This window comes from Heptranchias perlo, chromosome 1 (assembly GCF_035084215.1).
Source record: "Heptranchias perlo isolate sHepPer1 chromosome 1, sHepPer1.hap1, whole genome shotgun sequence".
Taxonomy (NCBI): Eukaryota; Metazoa; Chordata; class Chondrichthyes; order Hexanchiformes; family Hexanchidae; genus Heptranchias; species Heptranchias perlo.
Window position 1 is genome coordinate 40966531 of NC_090325.1, and position 20828 is coordinate 40987358.

Below are 20828 nucleotides of genomic sequence, written 5' to 3' on the forward strand. Positions count from 1 at the left end.
GCCTTAGAGAGGGTGCAGAAAAAATTTACTAGAATGATTCCAGGGATGAGGGACTTTAGTTACGTGGATAGATTGGAGAAGCTGGGGTTGTTCTCCTTGGAACAGAGAAGATTAAGAGGAGATTTGATAGAGGTATTCAAAATCATGAAGGTTCGAGACAGAGTAGATAGAGAGAAACTGTTCCCATTGGCGGAAGTGTCAAGAACCAGAAGACATAGATTTAAGGTGATTGGCAAAAGAATCAAAGGTGACATGAGGAAAAAATGTTTTATTCAGGAGTGGTTAGGATCTGGAATGCACTTGCAGGGAGGGTGGTGGAGGCAGATTCAATTGTGGCTTTCAAAAGGGAACTGGATAAGTACTTGAATGGAAAAAAATTGCAGGGCTACAGAGATAGGGTGGTGGAATGGGACTAGCTGGATTGCTCTTGCATAGAGCTGGCATGGACTCGATAGGCCAAATGGCTTCAATCCGTGCTGTAACCTTTCTATGATTCTATGATTCTACTCAGCAGGTCAGGCAGCACCTGTACAGAGAGAAACAGAGTTAACATTTCAGGTTGATGGCCTTTCATCAGACCTGGTCTCCGCAGATACTGCCCGACCTGCTGAGTGTTGCCAGCATTTTTGTTTTTATTTCACATTTCCAGCATCCGCAGTATTTTACTTTTGTATACCAGATTCCACTTATTTTTACATCTAAGAAGACTGCTCAGAGTTACTTTATCTGTCTTGACAGCCACATAATCTTTTGATCTAGGTGTGAATTTGATGATGCATTTTAGTTTATTTTGTGCCACATAATTTAAACTGCAATGATATAAGGTTCAATGCACGTTACAGGAGAATAGTGAACCTCGGGGCTGAAATTCCTCAGCTCCAACCATGTTCCCATGGCACAGGTCAGCCAAAGGAAGCCTAATGGAGACAGAGGCCTCGATATAAATGGGAGGCGGGGAGGATGCGGGTGAGGCCGAAGAAAGGCCGGAGACATGGAGTCCCTGCCGTTACCTCATTGACATATTGCAGCCCCGCCTCCCGCCCGGCAGCCGGCCAAATGGACAGCCTGGTCGCCGGGTGGGAGGAAACATTAGTGGCAGGAGGTCGCAGCTGGGTATCCTTGGGGTCAGTCCCCGACACTGGGAAGGAAGCCCCGGTCGGCATTTGTAAAGTGAGGATGGGGAGATTGGCAATTGGGAGAGAGGGGGAGTTTAGAAAATCAGGAGGTGGGAAGGGGGGAGGTCCGCAATCGGAAGTGGGGGAGGAAGATTGGCAATCGGGAGGGGGCAGAAGGAAGTTCCAGTCGTCAATCAGGAGGTGGCGGAGAGATCGGCAATCGGGGTGGGGGGGGGGGGGCGGGAGGTCAGCAATCGGTGGGGGGTGGGGAGGAGTTCAGCACTGTGAAGGAATCTCTGGTCGACAATTGGGAAGGGAGGGGGGGGGTGCCTATGATTGGGAGCATTGGGGCTGGGAGAAGGCTGGAGATTGGGGCTGGGGGTGGGGGAGGCTGGACATCAGGGCTGGGGGAGGTTGCGGGCTTCCTTAAGGGGTTTGGGGGAAGCATCGCTGCTCCTCCTGGCCCACAAGGAGTGCTGAAAGAGTCACTTACCTTGAGGAGCCATCAACTCCCGCCTCAGTTCAGCTGCCGGGAATCCCACAGCTCGGGTCTCCCCTTCGCTTTCTGTTAAATTTAAGTCATGGCACCAACGATGTCGTCAGGTCGTGACTTCTGGTATGGTAATTAGGACCCCGTCTGCCTTTTGTGGGAGCCTCGTCCATGATCTGAATTATCCACTTTAAAATATTAGGGGGTGGGGTGCCTGATCCTGATATTTTAATGCCCCATCCCCGGCCCTCTCCTGCCCAACAGATGGGGGGTCGGGGGGGAGGTTAAAATCGGGGTCAGAGTTTCCGACTGCATCTGGGGATGTTGAGTTTCCACTCCGAAACCCACTGTATCCCAATTTGTGTAGGGGTTTGAGGCACATGGAACTTCTCTCCAGCCCAAATGTGTACCTTGAAGTGGTGGCGGTCGGCGGTGGGGGGGGGGGGGGTGGCAATTCCTACTCCAGGAATTTCCTCTGCTCTGGACTCCCTACTGCCAAGTGACCTAGACACCAGAATGAACCCGGTATATAGCCTGGCTCAGCAGTGTAAATGGGGCCCACTTGGGGATCCAGGCCTGTCTCCTAGTCTGGTTCCCTCCCATTAAAATTCTGCCTCAGATTCATTTTAGCCCTTAAATTGAGGGTTGATTGGCCACAAACTAGGCCTGAGTGTGAGAATTTTAAATTGGATTCGTTGGGGGACTGGGAATCAATAGAGGTCATTAAGAACAGGTGTGATAGGTGAGAAGGACTTAGTGTATGATAGGATACGGGCAACAGAGTTTTAGGTGAGCTGAAGATTATGGAGGTTGGAGGATGGGAGGCTGGTCAGGAGAGCATTCAATAATCAAATCTGGAGACGACAAAGGCATGGACGAGGGTTTCAGCAGCAGATGGATTGAGATAGGGAAGGAGGTGAGCAGTGTTAGAAATAAAAGTAGATAGCCTTATCGATGAAAAGGAAATGGGATTGGAAAATCAGCTCGGGGTCAAATAGAACGGCAGGGTTGCGAATGGTCTGGTTCAGCCTGAGGACGTGGCCCAGGAGGGGGATGGAATCTGTTTGGGTGCCAAAGACAAAGGCTTTGATCTCTTTGATCTTCCCAATGTTTAACTGGTGGAAATTGTAGCTCATCCAAGACCTGTTGTCCAACAAACATTCTGACAACACAAAGGCAATGGAGGGTTGAAAGAGGTGGTGGAGAGGTACAGCTGGGTGTTGTCAGCGTATGTGTGAAAGCTGACCCCATGCCTTCAGATGATGTCACCAAGGAGCAGCATGTAGATGAGAAAGAGGAGGGGGCCGAGAACAGATTACTTGGAGGACTCTGACGGTAAGGGTGCAGGGGTAGGAAGAGAAACCATTGTTGAAGATACTCTAGCTATGATTGGATAAGTAAGAGCGGAATATGAATCAGAGTTTCTACACAGTGTATTCTACAAGTTAAAACTTCTAACCATACTAAAATGTGACGTATATATTAACTGGAATTACTGTTTAATACTTGTGCAAAGACCCACCTCGCTCCAGTTTCCAACCTTCCAGAAAACATTGTCCACACTAACTTCAGTCTCAAAATCATCATAGTCCATTGTAACGTTGATGAAATTATTTGGTCTATTTGTAGCTGACGTTTCCTTCAAAGGTACTTTAGTGGTAGATTGTATTTTGGAGATTGGCGCTTTACTTCCAAGTGGCATTGAGAGTTTTACCGATGTTGAATGTGTGATACCAACTGCATTAGAAGTAGTAAGCTCAGGATAGTCCTCCAGTTTGTTTTCATCATTAAAATCTAGACCAGGGGCTAGGATGTCACTAATATTGGAAAAGTGCTCTGGATTCAGCATTTTTAGAAGTTTCATTCTCAGCCGCTTGACAGTTGCTTTGACTTTTGGATTAATTTTTAACCTTGGAAAACCTGTCTTTCTATGTACAAAACCTGGAGATGGTGCTCTTACATTTGGCTTGACTAGCTGCACACTACCAGGCTTTACTGTAGTCACAAGTGTTGTCCATTGACTATTATACAAAGTTGATTCCTCAGCATTGATAGGAGTTGCAGTCGTTGCTCCAAATTCATCATCATATTCTTCTGTTATGCGATTAACCTGAGGTTCTTCTGTAAATAGAGGACGATCATCAACCTCATCTGTGGTAATGTGTTCATCTTCAGAGGTACTGTCATTTTCACCAGTGGTACTGTGTGTCCCATTCATATTTTGAATTGTAGGTGTAATGCTTTCAGCTTCAGGGACCCTCTTTCCATTAGTGGCATCACCCTCATGAGTCAGGTCTTGGTGAATAACAATAAAATTGTAATCATAATGTCCGTCATGTGACTCATTTTTGTTTTCCTGATTAGGGGCAGGTTTATTTTGCAAATACATTTGTTTTTTTGTGGTTGCACAAGTAGTAGTTAGAGGGTTTGTGCTGCCAGCTGACTGCACAGTGATGTTGACAGGAAAAGGCTGCTCAGTTGTGACGAGCACTCGTTTGGGTTTAGGTTGAACTTTTGCACCTGAGTGGTTCGGGCCAAATTTGGGCCCCATCCTACTAGGGAGGTCTTTGGTAAAAATCTTGCCACCTTTGGGCTTCCGCAGAGGGAACAGTATTTTCTTATTGATGGGGCAGTTCTGTAAGCCGCACAAGCTTTTAGTGTTTGGCCTTTTAAAAATATTGCAGAACTCCTCATTATTCTTGGTGCACGTCACCGTCCGTATGCGGAATCCGCCTCCGCATGTAACCGAGCACTGAAAAATAAATAGCAAAGCTCAAAAGGGATCAATCACACAGTGCAGTTGAATTGTGCCTTAAGCATGCAAAGCACAATGCAATGAATTCACTTCCATATGACATAAATAGCCCTTTTATGCATGTTATTATCACTCCGGTCTGTATTAATATTTAAAAGACAATTCAGAAAATCATTTTCTTTACTCTGTTACTATTTTAGACCCTTTTCTTCATTCCTCCACCCAGTTCTTGACTCTGGATAGTTTTCTTTGGTCAGGTGAGGCTATCAACATTTCAAAGAATTGCTAAAATGATAAAACTATATAGTTTCTAAATAACAGAAACATAAAGCGAGCATTTCATTCTTCACATTGCAATTTTAAAGCTAAACAGCTTATATTTCTCAATGTGCAGTACAGCAGTGTTTAGAAGTCAGGTTTCATTTTCTCACCAGTGAACTAACACCAGTAAGAAATCACCGAATACTTCTACACCAGTGAATTAATACTAGCATTGTAGTATTGGGTACTTTCATACCAGTGAATGAACACCAATGAGTACTACTGAGTATCTTCAAACTAGTGAATTAATATGGGTAATGCAGTACTTAATACTTTCAAACTAGTGTACTAACACTGATAATGTATTATTGAATATGTTCACACTATTGAATTCATACTAATAATATACTGAGTTCTTTCATACCACTGAAGTAATGCTAGTCGCCTATAATTTCTGCAATTGACAGATTTGAGTGACCAAAGGGCCGAATTTCACTCGGGGTGGGAATCGCGGCTGTGGAGGCCGAAACGGAGAGCAAACCGTTCGGTGCCTCAGAGTATGGGTCCTGGGAGATTTTAACTCCTGAGCCTCATATGCGTGCTCCGACATTGATTCCCACCCTAGGCTGGCGGAATTGACATTACCGCCGACAGACAGGAGTCACAGTTGATGGGGGGGGGTCAGGCCGCCACTGGGGACTCATGGAAATGGTACTCGGAGAGGTAAGTATGGAATCAGAGGGGTCATCAAGTCTGCAATCAGGGGAAGGGGGTGAAAGCTTAGGGTAGGGAAGGTCCAAGGTATCCTTGTGGGGCCAGGGGGAGCACTCCTGGCTTTTGCTGGCGGGTTGGAGATTCTGCAGGCCTCAGTCGGGTCTGCGTGCACATCCTAATGTTGGCATCGGGATGTGACATTGACATTGAAATTAGGCCGCCACTCCTCTGGGGCGGGAGGCTTTCCTGTGCCTCAATTCAGACAAGTATAAATGGTGGATACGTCAGGAACGAGGTGCGAACCACCTCCATCCTTCTTACACCGACCACATATCCGCTCCATCACCATGACTGCCTAATTCCACCTCCGTAACATCGCCCGTCTCCGCCCCTGCCTCAGCCCATCTGCTGCTGAAACCCTCATCCAAGCCTTTGTTACCTCTAGACTCAACGATTCCAATGCTCTCCTGGCTGGCCTCCCATCATCCACCCTCCATAAACTTGAGCTCATCCAAAACTCTGCTGCCCGTATCCTAACTTGCACCAAGTCCTGTTCTCCCATCACCCCTGTGCTCGCTGACCTACATTGGCTCCTGGTCCGGGAACGCCTCGATTTTAAAATTCTCATCCTTGTTTTCAAATTCGTCCATTGCCTCACTCTCCCTATCTCTGTAACCTCCTCCAGCCCTACAACCCTCGGAGATCTCTGCGCTCCTCCAATTCTTGCCTCTTGCGCATCCCCTATTTTAATCGCTCCACCATTGGCGGCCGTGCCTTCAGCTGCCTAGGCCCTAAGCTGTGGAATTTCATAGAATCATAGAAGTTTACAACATGGAAACAGGCCCTTCGGCCCAACATGTCCATGTCGCCCAGTTTATACCACTAAGCTAGTCCCAATTGCCTGCACTTGGCCCATATCCCTCTATACCCATCTTACCCATGTAACTGTCCAAATGCTTTTTAAAAGACAAAATTGTACCCGCCTCTACTACTGCCTCTGGCAGCTCGTTCCAGACACTCACCACCCTTTGAGTGAAAAAATTGCCCCTCTGGACCCTTTTGTATCTCTCCCCTCTCACCTTAAATCTATGCCCCCTCGTTATAGACTCCCCTACCTTTGGGAAAAGATTTTGACTATCTATGCCCCTCATTATTTTATAGACTTCTATAAGATCACCCTTAAACCTCCTACTCTCCAGGGAAAAAAGTCTCAGTCTATCCAACCTCTCCCTATAAGTCAAACCATCAAGTCCCGGTAGCATCCTAGTAAATCTTTTCTGCACTCTTTCTAGTTTAATAATATCCTTTCTATAATAGGGTGACCAGAACTGTACACAGTATTCCAAGTGTGGCCTTACTAATGTCTTGTACAACTTCAACAAGACATCCCAACTCCTGTATTCAATGTTCTGACCAATGAAACCAAGCATGCCGAATGCCTTCTTCACCACCCTATCCACCTGTGACTCCACTTTCAAGGAGCTATGAACCTGTACTCCTAGATCTCTTTGTTCTATTTCCTCCCTAAAACCTCTCCTCCTCTCTCTCTAACTCTCTCCCTCTTTAGGATGCTCCTTAAAACCCACCTCTTTCACCTGTCCTAATATCTCCTTATGTGGCTCGGTGTCAAGGTTTGTTTGATAATCGCTCCTGTGAAGCGCCTTGTGACATTTTATGACGTTAAATGTGCTATATGAATGCAGGTTGTTGCTGTTGTTGTTTTGTTTTAGCTCTTCTGTCTTTCCATAGAAGGCAAAATATCGCTTGATTTATTTTTCTCCAGTTAGGTATAGCACAGGGTAGATGAGGAGTAAAGTAATGCTCCTCCCAACCCGACAAAAATCTTCCCACCAGTTGTCAGTTGCTCAAAGGCCCCCACCCCAGATTGCTTACCCCACCTACTTTAAGGCTTACTTCTGGCATGGCTCTGCAGAGGAGCCATCGGATTTCCCACTCCCCCGGAATGGCGAGTTGCTTTCAATGCTCGTTGAGTATTGGCAGCTTGCCGGTAATGGACGCCCCTCCACTGGCGGTTCAGTTTGCAGCATATTTGAAATTGGCCCTCCGTATCCATTCTCTGACTGGCACTAATTACTTGCACTGGAAAAGAATGTAGTCCCCCCAAAGACTGCTGTCATTTTCCAATCAACAATCCACCTTGCTTTTCATTCTTGTTAACCCCACATATCTGTTGGCCTTCCTCCACATACTCTATTATTATCTACCCTTTTCAATCACACCATTCTTTTAACAGCGTTACTGCCAAGATTTTGCAGAATTGTAAAACCTATAAATAGATAGTAAAACTGAGGGAAAATGACTTTAAAAAATAAAGAGATTTTTTAAAAAACAAAGGAAGGCCTGCAAAAATCATAGGGGAGAAAGGCAGCAGAAAATCATGACGGGTGAAGGATGAAAGTGAACGGTACAGAAATGTGAGCAGTACTATAAAAAGATACCGTCATTACAGAAAAAGTTGAAAATATGTAGGCAACAGGAACTGTCACGTTAATTATGTTTGAGAAGCTGCCGCACTAATTCTAATTGCTGTTTATCGCTCACATGTTGTCAGACTCGTCCCATCATAGTTTTCTTTGGCGGGTAGGCCAATCTAATGGAGGAATGTTATTATAGGAGCCATGTTCACAATTCTTTGTGACACACTGGGCCAGAATTTACTGTAGCCGGCGAATACATGACACCCGCCATTCATTAGACTTGCCCTTGCCCATATACTTTCCATGAACTTTTGCACTGGAAGTTGCTGTAGGTTGGAGATCCAAACAACACGGCACAGCGCCCCCTACAGGGCATCTGGGACCTGTGTGAACAGGGCAAGCAACTGTGTGTCCCCATAACCAATCAGATTGAAGAATCGTTAATGAACAGCGCAGATTCTGAACCAGGAAGTGTAAGTTAAAATAGTGAATTCAAGGTCAAAATCAGATACAGAAAGCAAAATAAAGAGAGAGAAAGACAGACTGGATTAAGAGAGAGAGAAAAAAGAGAAAGAAAGAAAAAGTAAAAAAAGAATGTATTTACATTTTTAACAAAATCTCCAACAACAATTAAAAGCTGAAGGAATGAGACTCCACACTTGTAAAAGTTAATTTTCAGTGCCAGAGAGTTTGTTTGGCAGTAATTAAGATTTATCATGCCGTTAAAAAGGTACTTAGACTGAAAAGGACAAGCCCTAACTTTCTGTGGTGAGTTTAATTTGTATCTACCACTAAAATACAGGAACTTCACGCCGTTCAATGTATTTGAGTCAGACAGCGAGATGCCATTTTCGCGAAGCTGACGGTGGAACTGTGCATCTCAGACAGCAACTACCAGATTTTTGCGTTTAGCCGCACGTGTCTGCCCTCGCCTGAAGTTGCTGTGCAATTTGCACATAAATAACGGTGAGTGTCATTAGCCTCACCGTTATTTTGACAGTAAATTCTGGTGCTATTTCTTTTTTCTTCTCTGGTGCTACGAACTGTGGTGGCTATTTACATTCATCATTGTGGGCACCATAGCAGCTTTGGAAAACTATCTTTTGAGGTAGTTCTGCACTCTTCCTGAGACAGCAGCATTATCTCTTTTATATTACAACTCCAAGGTCAAGGTTGTCATGGGTGGAAGCACTGTAAAGTGGAGGGGTATAAATCAGGTTTTAATTAAAACACTGATGAGGAAAGACGTGGACATAGGTTAAAAAAGTTCTAAAAGGTGACTCATTTTACTCAGCAGTAAAGTAATTAACTGCCAAAATGATCCTGATTTCTAACCAGGATGATTACATTCAAGCAATAGGAGGGATGAAGAAAATGTTTACACAAATGCAAGGAAAAGTAGTAAGCCAGCAGCCTGGGAGAGCTACAAAAAACAACAAAGAGATACAAAACAGGGGCAAAAGGGAATATCAAAAAACGAACTTGCAGGGGATATCAAAGATAACAGCAAAAGCTTTCATGATTATGTTAAAAAAAAAGAGGGCTAGAAATTTGGGCCGTTGTTTTGGTGCTACGCGGCCTCTTGAAGTTGCAAAATGGCGTCCAGGATGCGCGTGCGCGCAGGCTTCTAGCGTCATGTGCGCCAGACGCCATCTTGGTAAAGGGTTTCGTGAAAGTGCAGATAATGAACGCCAGCAGCATGTAAAGTAAGGAGAATATGCGTTAGATCAGTGTGCATCGCTGATTAATGGCACAGACACCATTTTGGCACTTAACACTGCAGCCAACGCACTGTCTTAACCACGGCCAGCTAAACATGTCCTAGACGGCCTGGAGGACCCCCCCACCAATGCTATTTAAAGGGACCATGCAGGATTTACAGGTTAGTTGCTGGATTATTGCTTATGGCCGCTGATGCATTTGTACCTGTTTTTGGAGGTCTCCTATGCTTGAATACTAGGACTAGGGGATATAGCCTAACATTTAGAGCCAGGACTTGCAGGAGGGAAGGAGAAGTTTGGAACACTCATCCGCAAATGGTAGGTGATGCTTGCTCAATTGTTAATTTTAAGTCTGAGATTGATAGATGTTTGTTAACCAAGGGTATTAATGGATATGGGGCTAAGGCGGGTATATGGAGTTAAGTCACAGATCAGCCATGATCTCATTGAACAGCAGAAAAAGCTCGAGGGGCTAATTGCCACTGCCACTTGCTGCCTCCTGTTTTGCGCCACCTTCTCCTGCAAGAAAGTGGGACGTGTGTTGGTGAGTGTCCTGCAGGATGTTTGGATGATGTGCCTGTCATGGTTGAATAGCTGCCAGTGTGTGGGACCTGTGACTTGTGGGTGTGTGGCTTGCAACAGTGGTAATGTGTGAGGGTGAGAGGAAACATCTGATTGGAAGAATTGATTACTGATTGGTAGAGTTTGTTGGTAGGTGGGTGATGGGGGTGTAGTGCGTGGAGCAGTGGATGAGGTTAGTGGTGTAGTTGGTAGGAGATGACACTTGACAGTTGACCTCACTCACCTTGACCACTTCTTCGTGTACTGCATCTATGTTTGTGGTGCTGTGCGCCTGGCATTGACTTCGTCCCCTACTGCCTCCCACTGCCTCGGGAGCATATGTCTGGGGGCCTCTTGCCCTCCTGCAGATATAAGATGCCCCTCCTGCTGTCCAAATATTTCAGCGTTCCTCAGATAAACTAGGAAAAATACTATCCTTTTGGTAAGTCATACACCCCCAACTTCTGTTTTTAATAGGAAGCCATGCAATTCCACATTCAGAAGATGTCTATCAAGCAACCAATTCTGATTTCCTTTCAAGGTCTGGTCTGGTTTCTTTGAGGTAAGTCAAGCTAAGTTTAGGTGTCATTTTATACATCCTAAGTAATGGGCTGAGAAGGCTTCTGAGACTGTGGTTAACCAGCACTGAACAGAACAGTACAATGATTCAGCTGTAAATGCAGTCTTCTCATCTCAAGAGAAATAATATTGACATAAGCCATTAGTTACTGTTGGAAAATTGAAGCTGAATAACTTTAACTATTTGATCTTCAGCAGAATTACTTAATTTCAATACGTTTGCAACAGAGTTTTGGAACTTCAAGGTTCTGAATTGTATAATAATTTGTGTCCCATAATATTGACATAACCCGTTAGTTACTTTTGGAAAAAGATTTTCAGTTAAAGCTTGAAGCTGAATAACTTTAACTATTTGATCGTCAGCATAATTACTTTATTTCAGTATGTTCGCAATAGAGCTTTGAAAGTTCAAGGTTCTGAATTCTATATTAATTTGTGTCCCATAATTTGAATCAGTAAAATACAACAATTTCACCTGGTACCATCGTGCAAAGTAAGGCTGGCAAATCTGAATTAAACTGCCAGTTTGCATGCAGCTCAGTACCCAGTGATACGCTCTCTAGTATCTGAATGCTAATTACATTTTAATGCTAATTTAACAGAATTGAACATTTTTGCCTTAGGAACATTTTAACTAGGTTTTGCTGTTAGCAATACGGCAGTAGGAGTCTGTTTTGAGACTGCCTGCAGAGAAGGTCTCATAACTCTTGCTGAAGTACACGTCAGGGGGAATTTGTGCCTAAATGATGCTGTGCAAATCGCATCAGTGTGAAGTTGCAACAACTTTACCCAAATACAAACTGCGTAATATAACTGGCTTATAAAAAATCAATTTCTCAACAGCTCAGTGTATTTATCCAGTGTTGGTGAGCCCCTGATGGACGTGCACGGATGGAAATGCAGAGCACTAGTTCAACCTTGACATTAGGGCAAGGAAGCAATGGACGGAACTGTCGCCTTCGGCTGGAGTATAAGTCGGGTGATATCGGATTGACTGCCCGTTGGACGCCTGCCAGATTTTCCTTTTCATTGAAGTCAATAGAAAGCAAAAAACGGGCGGGGTGTACAACAGGCGTCCGATCCGATAACACCCGTTTTACACACCTGCCGAAGTTGGACGTTCCAGCGGATAGCTCAAACAAGCAAATTTAGAACTAACGTCAGGTGTTCTTCAAGCAAACTTTGGAAGTATTTAAAAGAAAGTTGAATAATGGAGGTTTTTCGAGATGGGTGAGGTAAGAAATAGTGAATGGTTTTCCTCATCTATATTTATCTTGTGATCTTGCAAAGCCTACCTTAAATTTCCATCAAGATCGAACGTTTTTCCATCTCTATTCTGTATGACACATTATTTTGAAATACATTTAACAATGTCAGAGCTTTCATTTTCTTCTGATGCACAATCTGTCAGACCAACAATCCTTTTTAACACATAAATATAACAATCTTATATTTTCCCTGCTCCACCCTCATACTCTGTACTGCTATATTTGCTAGATTTGACATTCATTTACTGTGTTATTAAAGCAAAATGCTGAGACAATGAAGTTGGTGTTCTCTCTCTGAAACAGTGCAAACGATTAGCATCATCTGTGTGTTAGAAAGCAGGAAGGGCAAGAAGATACTTTTTTTAATGGCAGTATTGCTGGCAAAATTGGGTTGGATGGGGCTTTCACCTGCCAGTTCGACACTGCCACAACCTCAACCCATTTTAAGTAAGCACAGCGGACTTCCAGTGATAGCTCCAGTCTTTAGTGGAAAGCCACCACTGATAGGAAGAAAAAAATCATGCTGCGGCAGGGTACTTGCTGCGGCATCTGACCTGGGAAGGTCAGATTTAAAGGAAGCAGAAGTCCTCGAAAAGTACCGCATCAAAATTTTCAATTGGTTTTGAATAAACTCAGCATGAGAGAACAGGCAGCTTGAGGGGCAGGGAGAGGTTGCCAGATTTCCCACCTTTGAGGCATAAAAATCAATCAGCATGCCTCCTGCCACCACAAACCCTCTCTACTGCCTTCTGAGGAATAAAGGACGACTTAAAATAAAGCTAGCTTCAACCCAGTCTGAGAGTGGCTTTGGAGCCACACAAACCTGTGGGACAAGGCTGCATACTCAGACCATTGTTTTCAGTAGACTCAATCCAGCATAAAAAATATTCCCTGTAAATTTACCGCCCTCCTTAAGTATTCTCTAAATGATTCACATGATTTGGATATTTTTTTGCATTCTAATAAAAAGAGAAATGCTTCCACAAAAGGCAGCAACTCAAATTTGAAATTAAAAGTGGTCTGCAGTTTTGAAGTCAGCCTCATTTCCTGACCCACAACTGCATTAATAATTGTATATTTATATATGCAAGCTGCGTAAACTGCATACTTACATACATCAATACAATGCACCTTCAATAAATGAGCAGTGGGAGGCCTTCAAAGAGGAGATAGTTTGTATACAGACCAGACACATTCCCACGAAGGGGAAAGGAAGGGTATCTAAAGCTAGAGCTCCCTGGATGACAAAAGATATAGAGATTAAAATAAAACAGAAAAAGGAGGCTTATGATAAATGTTGGGCTCATAATAGAGTAGAGAACCAGGCTGAATACAGAAAGTACAGGGGAGACCTGAGAAAGGAAATAAAAGGGGCAGAGTATATGAGAATAGATTAGCGGCTAACATTAAAAGGAACCCAAAAGTATTTTATAAACATATTGGGCACGATTTTAACTTTGCAGTCCGGGTGGGTTGGGAGCGGGGGCAAACAAAATCGGGCATTTTCGGAGCGAGAAGGAATCCCAGCTCCAACCCGCCGAAAAACACGCACAACCCAGACCCATCTGGATGCGCGTGCCGTTCACGAACTCGGAAGTCCTGCCGGCAATTAAAGCTGGCGGGACGATATTTAAACCAACAACTGAAGTAGTTGCATTACTTGAAATCTGCCATAATGTAATTAATCATGCTGGTAAGCGATTTCAACGGTGCCTCAACGTGTTTCCTGTGCTGTGTGAAGTACGCCATAGGAAACTTGGCGAGTTTCAGCTGGCAGCCATTTGGACATTTAAATCCCTGTTTGACAGATGGGAATAAAAGGTGAGTTATGACAGCAGGGCACTCAGTTCTCTCAGACAAAATTTTGGCTGGGAGGTCTTCGCGTTTAGACTGAAAATTCTTGGTTCACACTTAGAATTGTTCTGTTTACACATAGTTACCTACTTTGTGGACCCCCTCAAACTGACACCATCAGGATGGGGGGGCGCGATGGCTGCATTCACCACTACATCCGAGGACAAGGAACGTCACCATCCTCACCAGGCACGGCGTGCACTTCCACCACTCATAGCTCCACAACACAGTGCTGCGCCACAGGCACCTGCACAAGAGCACAGAAGGGAACAACAGAGGGAGCGCCATTGCAGGAGGCACTACCCTCGTCAGAGGGTCTACAGACCGAGGCTGAGCTTCCTGGACCTCTCTGAGGAGCATTGCTTACGGAGGCTGAGAGTGAGTTGCCCGGTGGTCACAGACATCTGCAGTCTCCTTCATGCCAAGCTGCTCCCGGCTGGGTCTGGTGGCATCGCATTGCCCGTCGCGGTTAAAGTGACCACTGCCTTCAACTTCTTCATCACCGGATCCATCCAGGGCACCAATGGTGACATCGCCGGGGTCTCTCAGTCGTCTGCCCATAAGACACGTCACCGATGGTTTGTTTCGCAAGGCGTCCCACTACATCAACTTCCCCATGGACGACCTCAGCCAGACGGAGACGGCAGTGGGTTTCCAGTCTGTGGCTGGCTTCCCACGGGTACAGGATGCAATCGGATGCACGCATATAGCAATCCGAGCACCTCCACATGAGCCAGGACTGTTCATCAACGTAAAGGGTTATCACTCCATCTACGCACAGCTCGTTTGTGACCACTGAAAAAGATTTCTTCACATGTGTGCCAGATTCCCTGGCAGTTGCCACCATTCATTCATTCATTCAGAGGGAATCCAACATCCCGGCCCTCTTCCATGCACCAAGCACCCTTAAGGACAGGCTCCTCGGAGTCAAGGGATACCCCCTGCACACATGGCTCATGTCACCTCTGAGGAACCCCATCAGCGAGGAACAGCATCGATAAAACGACAGTCACATCGCCACCGGGTCTATAATTGCAATAGGACTGCTGAAGATGTGATTTTGGTGCCTGGAACGGTCTGGAGGAGCACTTCAAAACGCACCAACAAGAGTGGGTCAAATTCTAGTCGTCTGCACAACAGGGCACCACAGAGAGGGTTACCAGTTGATGAGGCTCCATGCCCTCATCCAGCATCCACATCTGCCTTCAACATTGAGGAGGAGGAGGAGGAGTAGGACGAGGAGGAGGAACCCATTGACAGAGCAGTGGCTCACCTGGCTGCTTGTGAGGCCAGGGAGTCACTAATATTTGAACGATTCTCATCAGGAGATCACAAAGTGAGAATAGCCCAGTCCTCAGACCATCTAGAAAGAGCAGCGCCAACACCAGCACCCACCCCTCTGTCCCCTCAAAAAACAGTCTTACAATTACACACACACCCACTGTAAACTCACCCACTGGCTGGCATCAAGTTTCACCGTTCATGATGAAGCTCATGAAAGGGCGCTATCACAAAAGGCAGTCAAGAATGGGCAAGACGTGGCTGTAGTGGTGAGAAGTATAACATTTATTGTGAATTTAACAAAAAACAAATACAAATGAAAAGCATGACAGTCTGTCAAACACCCTTATGCGTACTCTTCGTGATCACAAAACCTTAGCCTTTCTGTTCCTACTACACCTACGTGGTGCATCCCCTGTGGCTGCAGCAGAGGTAATGACAGGTTGTTCATGCCCTGACTACTTAGATGCTTTTGGCCTACACCTTCTGGGTTTTGGAGCCCGTGATGGCCCCGCCAAAGATTGCTCCACCTGCACCTGTGCAGGGGCAGACTTGGCCACCTGGAGAGGAGGCAGCATTGCGGGTACAGGTTGAGAGGGGGGCAACGGGTGAGGCGTGGGAAGGCTTTGAGTGGAGTCCCCACTTCCATGTCCCCTTTCGCCATTATCACTCTCCTGGGCCAGGCCCACCTCACTCCTACCACCCTGCTGGACAACAGTTTGGAGGACATGTGTGAGGCCAGTAAGTCCAGTGCTAGTATATCTGCCTACCTGTTTAAGGTGGCAGAATGTTGGTCACCCTGAGTCCGAACGGCCGTTGTCAGGGCCTGAATGGACTCACTTGTGAGCCGTGCTTGAAGCTCAGTGGAGGCTAGCCTTCCCTCCATCGCAGACATTCCCACACTTACCTGCGCCATTATTCCACTAATGCAGGAGGTGGACTCCTCCATCCCCGCCGCTATTGTGGAAAGCGTGCGTGGCACCTGTTCCAGTACCTCGCAAATGTACTGCTGTCCCTCGATCATTTTCCTTTTAAAGGATGGCACTCAAGTTTCGGCATCCGTGTCCAGCTGAGCAGAGCTTGGAGAGGAGTGCTCCCGCCGAGGTGGACTCTCCTCAGCTGCCACTGGTGTCTGCTCGTGCTCACTTGTGTGTGGTGACTCACCAGGTACCAACCCAACTAATTGACTACTTGGACCCACTGAAGTGTGAGTATTTGTGCTGGTGGATGGCTCACTAAGATGTGAAAGTATGCCCTCAGAGGCCAGGAGCTCCTCTGAAGAATCACCCTCTCCCATCACTGCGGTCATTGAAAGGCCTATAAAAGAACAGAAGACAATATTAAGCATCATCACAGATGTGTCATATTGCAATCAGCATACTGAGGTGTTCAACATGCCAAGCATTGTTAACAACAATTCATGTTGTGTATGATGAATGTTAAAGTTGTGTCACCAGACATTTGTGAGGTGCCAGTCTCAGCGTCCCTGACAGACAGGCACTCGACGGTGCGGCTGATCTTCAGGGCCTCCTCCTCCATCTCTGTGAGGACCACTATTTGTTGTGGCCCCCCTCCAGTCCTCACCCTCTCACGTGCATTTTGCGCTCTCTTCTTCTACAAGGGCAAAAAGTACAGACGTGTGAGTGAGTGATGGTGAAGTGGTCAGCCGATTAATGCATTGCTTTGGGTGAGGCTGACCGTGAAAGAGATGCATCAGAGGGTGAGTATGAGACAGAGACATCACATTGGATCAGGATTGAAGTGAGTGGTATTGGTGGGGTCACAAATGGGGAGGTGAGGAAGTGCAGGTAAGTTGAGGATGAGCCTTAAGTGGGTGTGAGGAGTGATGTGATAGAGTAGTCTTGGCAGTGCAGAATGAGTTGCGGGGGGTGGGTGGGCACCACGGTGTACAGGAGATTCAGTAAGTGTACTCACTTTTGCTGACCTAGTTAGGTCATTGAAAAGCTTCTTGCACTGGACCCAAGTGTGGGAGATGTTGCTACTGCTCGTGACCTCCTCTGCCACCTCGAGCCAGGCCTTCTTGGTGGCAGAGACAGGGCGCTTCCTCCTGTCGGCCGGGTAAAATAGTTCCCTCCCACTCCTCACCCCGGCCAGCAGCACCTCAAGTGAGGCATCACTGAATCTTGGAGGTGGCTTGCCCCTCTGCTGCTCCATTGTGCGTGCTTGCTCCTTGCTCCAGCAAAAGCCATTGGTGCAATGGCCCTTTAAATCCAGACACTCCAGCTGACAGCAGGTCATGCGGTGTACAGTCTGCCCACGTTGTGCAGGTTTTGGACGGCAAACCCGGAAACAATGTTAAGGGGCACCAATTAAGCCGCGATCGTGTGGGTAATGGTAAGATTTTATTATTCGCGTGCCCATTGACCCCCACCCACCCCCCACTGCCACCCCGCCGCCTTATTAAAATCGTGCCTATAAATACTAAAAGGATAGTCAAAGGAAGGGTGGGGCCGATTAGGGACCAAAAAGGAGATCTTTTTGTGGAGACAAAGGGCATGACAGAGGTACTAAATGGGTACTTTGCATCTGTCTTCACTAAAGAAGAGGATGCAGCCAGTGTCACAGTAAAGGTGGAGATAGTACAGAAATTGGATAGGATAAAAATAGATAAAAAGGGAGCACTTAAAAGATTGGCAACGGTCAAAATAAAAAAGTCACCCGGTCCAGATGGGGTGCTTCCTAGGTTGCTGAGGAAAGTAAGGGTGGAGATAACAGAGGCTCTGGCCATAATCTTCCAATCCTCCTTAGATATGGAGGTGATGCTAGAAGACTGAAGGATTGCAAAAGTTGCACTCTTGTTCAAAAAAAGGGGAGATGGATAAACCTGGCAACTACAGATCAGTCAGCCTAACATCGGTGGTGGGGAAACATTTAGAAACAATAAAGCGAGACAAAATTAATTGTCACTTGGAAAAAAAATGGGTTAATAAATGACAGCCAGCACGGATTTGTTAAAAGCAAATGACTAACTTGATTGAGTTCTTTGATGAAGTAATGGAGAGGGTTGATGAAGGTAGTGCGGTTGCTGTTGTGTATATGGACTTTCAGAAGCCTTTTGATAAAGTATCACATAATAGACTTGTAAGCAAAATTAAAAGCGCATGGGATTAAAGGGACAGTGGCAGCATGGATACAAAATTGGCGAAGAGAGTTGTGGTGAACGGCTGTTTTTCAGACCGGAGGGAAGTATACAGTGGTGTTCCCCAGGGGTCAGTATTAGGACTACTGATCTTTTTGTTATATATTAATTACCTGGACTTGGGTATAGATGGTACAATTTCAAAGCATGCAGATGACACGAAACTCGGGAATGTAGTAAACAGTGAGGAGGATAGTAACAGACTACAGGAGGACACAGACAGACTGGTGAAATGGGCAGACTTATGGCAGATACAACTTAACACAGATAATTGTGAAGTGATACATTTTGGTAGGAAGAATGAGGAGAGGCAATATAAACTAAATGATACAATTTTAAAGGGGGTGCAGAAACAGAGAGACCTGGGGATGCACATACATAAATCTTTGAAGGTGGCAGGACAAGTTGAGATGGCTGTTAAAAAAGCATAAGGGATACTGGGCTTTATTAGTAGAAGCATCGAGTACAAGAGCAAGGCAGTTATGCAAAACATTTATAAATCACTGGTTAGGCCCTAGCTTGAATATTGTGTCTAATTCTGGGCAGCACACTTTAGGAAGGATGTCAAGGCCTTAGAGAGGGTGCAGAGGAGATTTACTAGAATGGTTGGTACCAGGGATGCAGGACTAAAGTTACTTGGAGAGACTGGAGAAGCTGGGGTTGTTCTCCTTAGAGCAGAGAAGGTTAAGGGGAGATTTAATAGAGGTGTTTAAAATCATTAAGGGTTTTGATAGAGTAAATAAGGGGAAACTGTTTCCAGTGGCAGAAGGGTCAGTAACCAGAAGACACAGATTTAAGGTAATTGGCAAAAGAACCAGAGGCGAGATGAGGAGAAATATTTTGACGCAGCAAGTTGTTATGATCTGGAATGCACTGCCTGAAAGGGTGGTGGAAGCAGATACAATAATAACTTTCAAAAGGGAATTGGATAAAGGGGAAAAATTTGCAGGGATAGGGGGAAAGGACAGGAGAATGGGACTAATTGGATAGCTCTTTCAAAGAGCCAGCACGTGCACGATGGGCATAATAGCCTCCTTCTGCGCTGTATCATTCTATGATTCTATAATATGTGGTACCACTCTTACCTCTGGGTCCGAAATTGTGGATTCAATACTCATATTGTGGTTTGAGCTCATAAGCTATACTGACAATCCAGTACAGTAGATTTTTGTAACACCATATCACATCAAAACATCTTAGAGTGCTGCAACGATGGGAGGCCATTACGATGAGGTGTTCAACCAAGGTTCCAACAGTCGGTTCACCTAGTTTAATTGGACATTAAAGATCCCATTGAAGAACAACTGTCGGTTCTCCCAGTATCTTGTCCAACATTTTACCCTCAACTAATACCACTATTTGTATGACTTTCCTGATGCACAATGACTGCCACATTTCCCCACATAACAACTACAAACCAAGAGTAATTCATTGGGTGAAGCACTTTGTGATATTTGTTTTAGATAAATATAGATATCATTATGTACAAGAAAAAGGCAATTTCATTATAACTCGTTTCACTCTTAATTTAAAAAAGAATGCATATGCAGGAAAGGTGTGCCTTACTTCACTCCAATTACCCACAGTCCAGTTTGAGGGGCAAGGAATATCTCTGTTGCATGGTATTTGAGTTCTTGACTTGAGAAGTTGCTTACACTCTGAACTGGGTAGTGCCTGCTCGTCTGTCCCCACATTTCGAATACAGAGAACTGTGCGTTTCTTGATACCTGTGTCACCACATGTTGTTGAGCATTTCTGCCATTCACCAGTCCACCATCTGTAAGAAATTGCATCAAAGTGAGGATCTTGATAGAAGAGACCTTTTCAAATGGTCATACACCCATTTCATCAGTGTTAAGAGAAAGTTTGTTCTTTATTGATTCTGAATTTATAAAATTGACAAGAAAGTGCAGCTTCACTTTTTGCTCATTGTCTATTCTTTCTCTGTAAAACCATTTCAAGGCCTTTAAACCATAAAAGATGGTTTCAAATCTATTTATTTAAAGTTTCTGTGAATGCTTTAGCACATGCTTGGAATATCAATTGCGGTTCTTCCAGTTATCTGCCGCAACTTTGGCAGAATATTGGCGGAATTCCCGGAGACACGGCGTAATTCTGCCCCGTGGTATACAGTACATAAGGGAAGATATTTCATTTCAACTAGACTATCTTACATTGACTAATACTGCAGGCTTAGGCAATTTAATGCTACTTTAGTTAAATGCCTTTATTATTCCATCATTTTTATCATAATCTTGTTACCATGCTACTGTTTCACAATGAAAGATTTCCAATTCATCTCCATGCAACATATGCTGTTTCACGTAACAAGCAATCTCTTTAATGGTGGATATTTTCATGGCTAAAGATCTGAGTGGATGACAGGAAGTTTGCATTAAGAATGAACATGGGTCAGGACTTGATCCAAGTCCTGCTGAATGCTTTCATATGTGATTAGTCCCAACCTTTAAATTAAAGCTCTAATCCTTTCTCGTTCAATCTGTGACTCTTTTACAAATGTCTGCTCCTCATTTTTTTATTTAATCTTCCAATGTCTTTTCTCATTTTCTCCTATCATCCTCCGTGGTTTCTACTCTTAACATTCGATTTCTTAAGCCGACTGAATAGCAT

General features: G+C 45.0%; 1 protein-coding gene across 1 annotated transcript in view; it reads right to left on the reverse strand.

Annotated features, from left to right (window-relative positions):
* LOC137323130 (A disintegrin and metalloproteinase with thrombospondin motifs 12-like) overlaps positions 1-20828 on the reverse strand; it is a 556042-nt gene that overhangs the window by 69048 nt on the left and 466166 nt on the right. Inside the window, exons 20-21 of the mRNA XM_067986912.1 lie at positions 19764-19974; positions 3128-4357 (exon numbers count right to left, since the gene is read on the reverse strand). Coding sequence (XP_067843013.1) covers positions 3128-4357; positions 19764-19974 — 1441 coding nt within the window. The remainder of the gene's footprint in view (positions 1-3127; positions 4358-19763; positions 19975-20828) is intronic.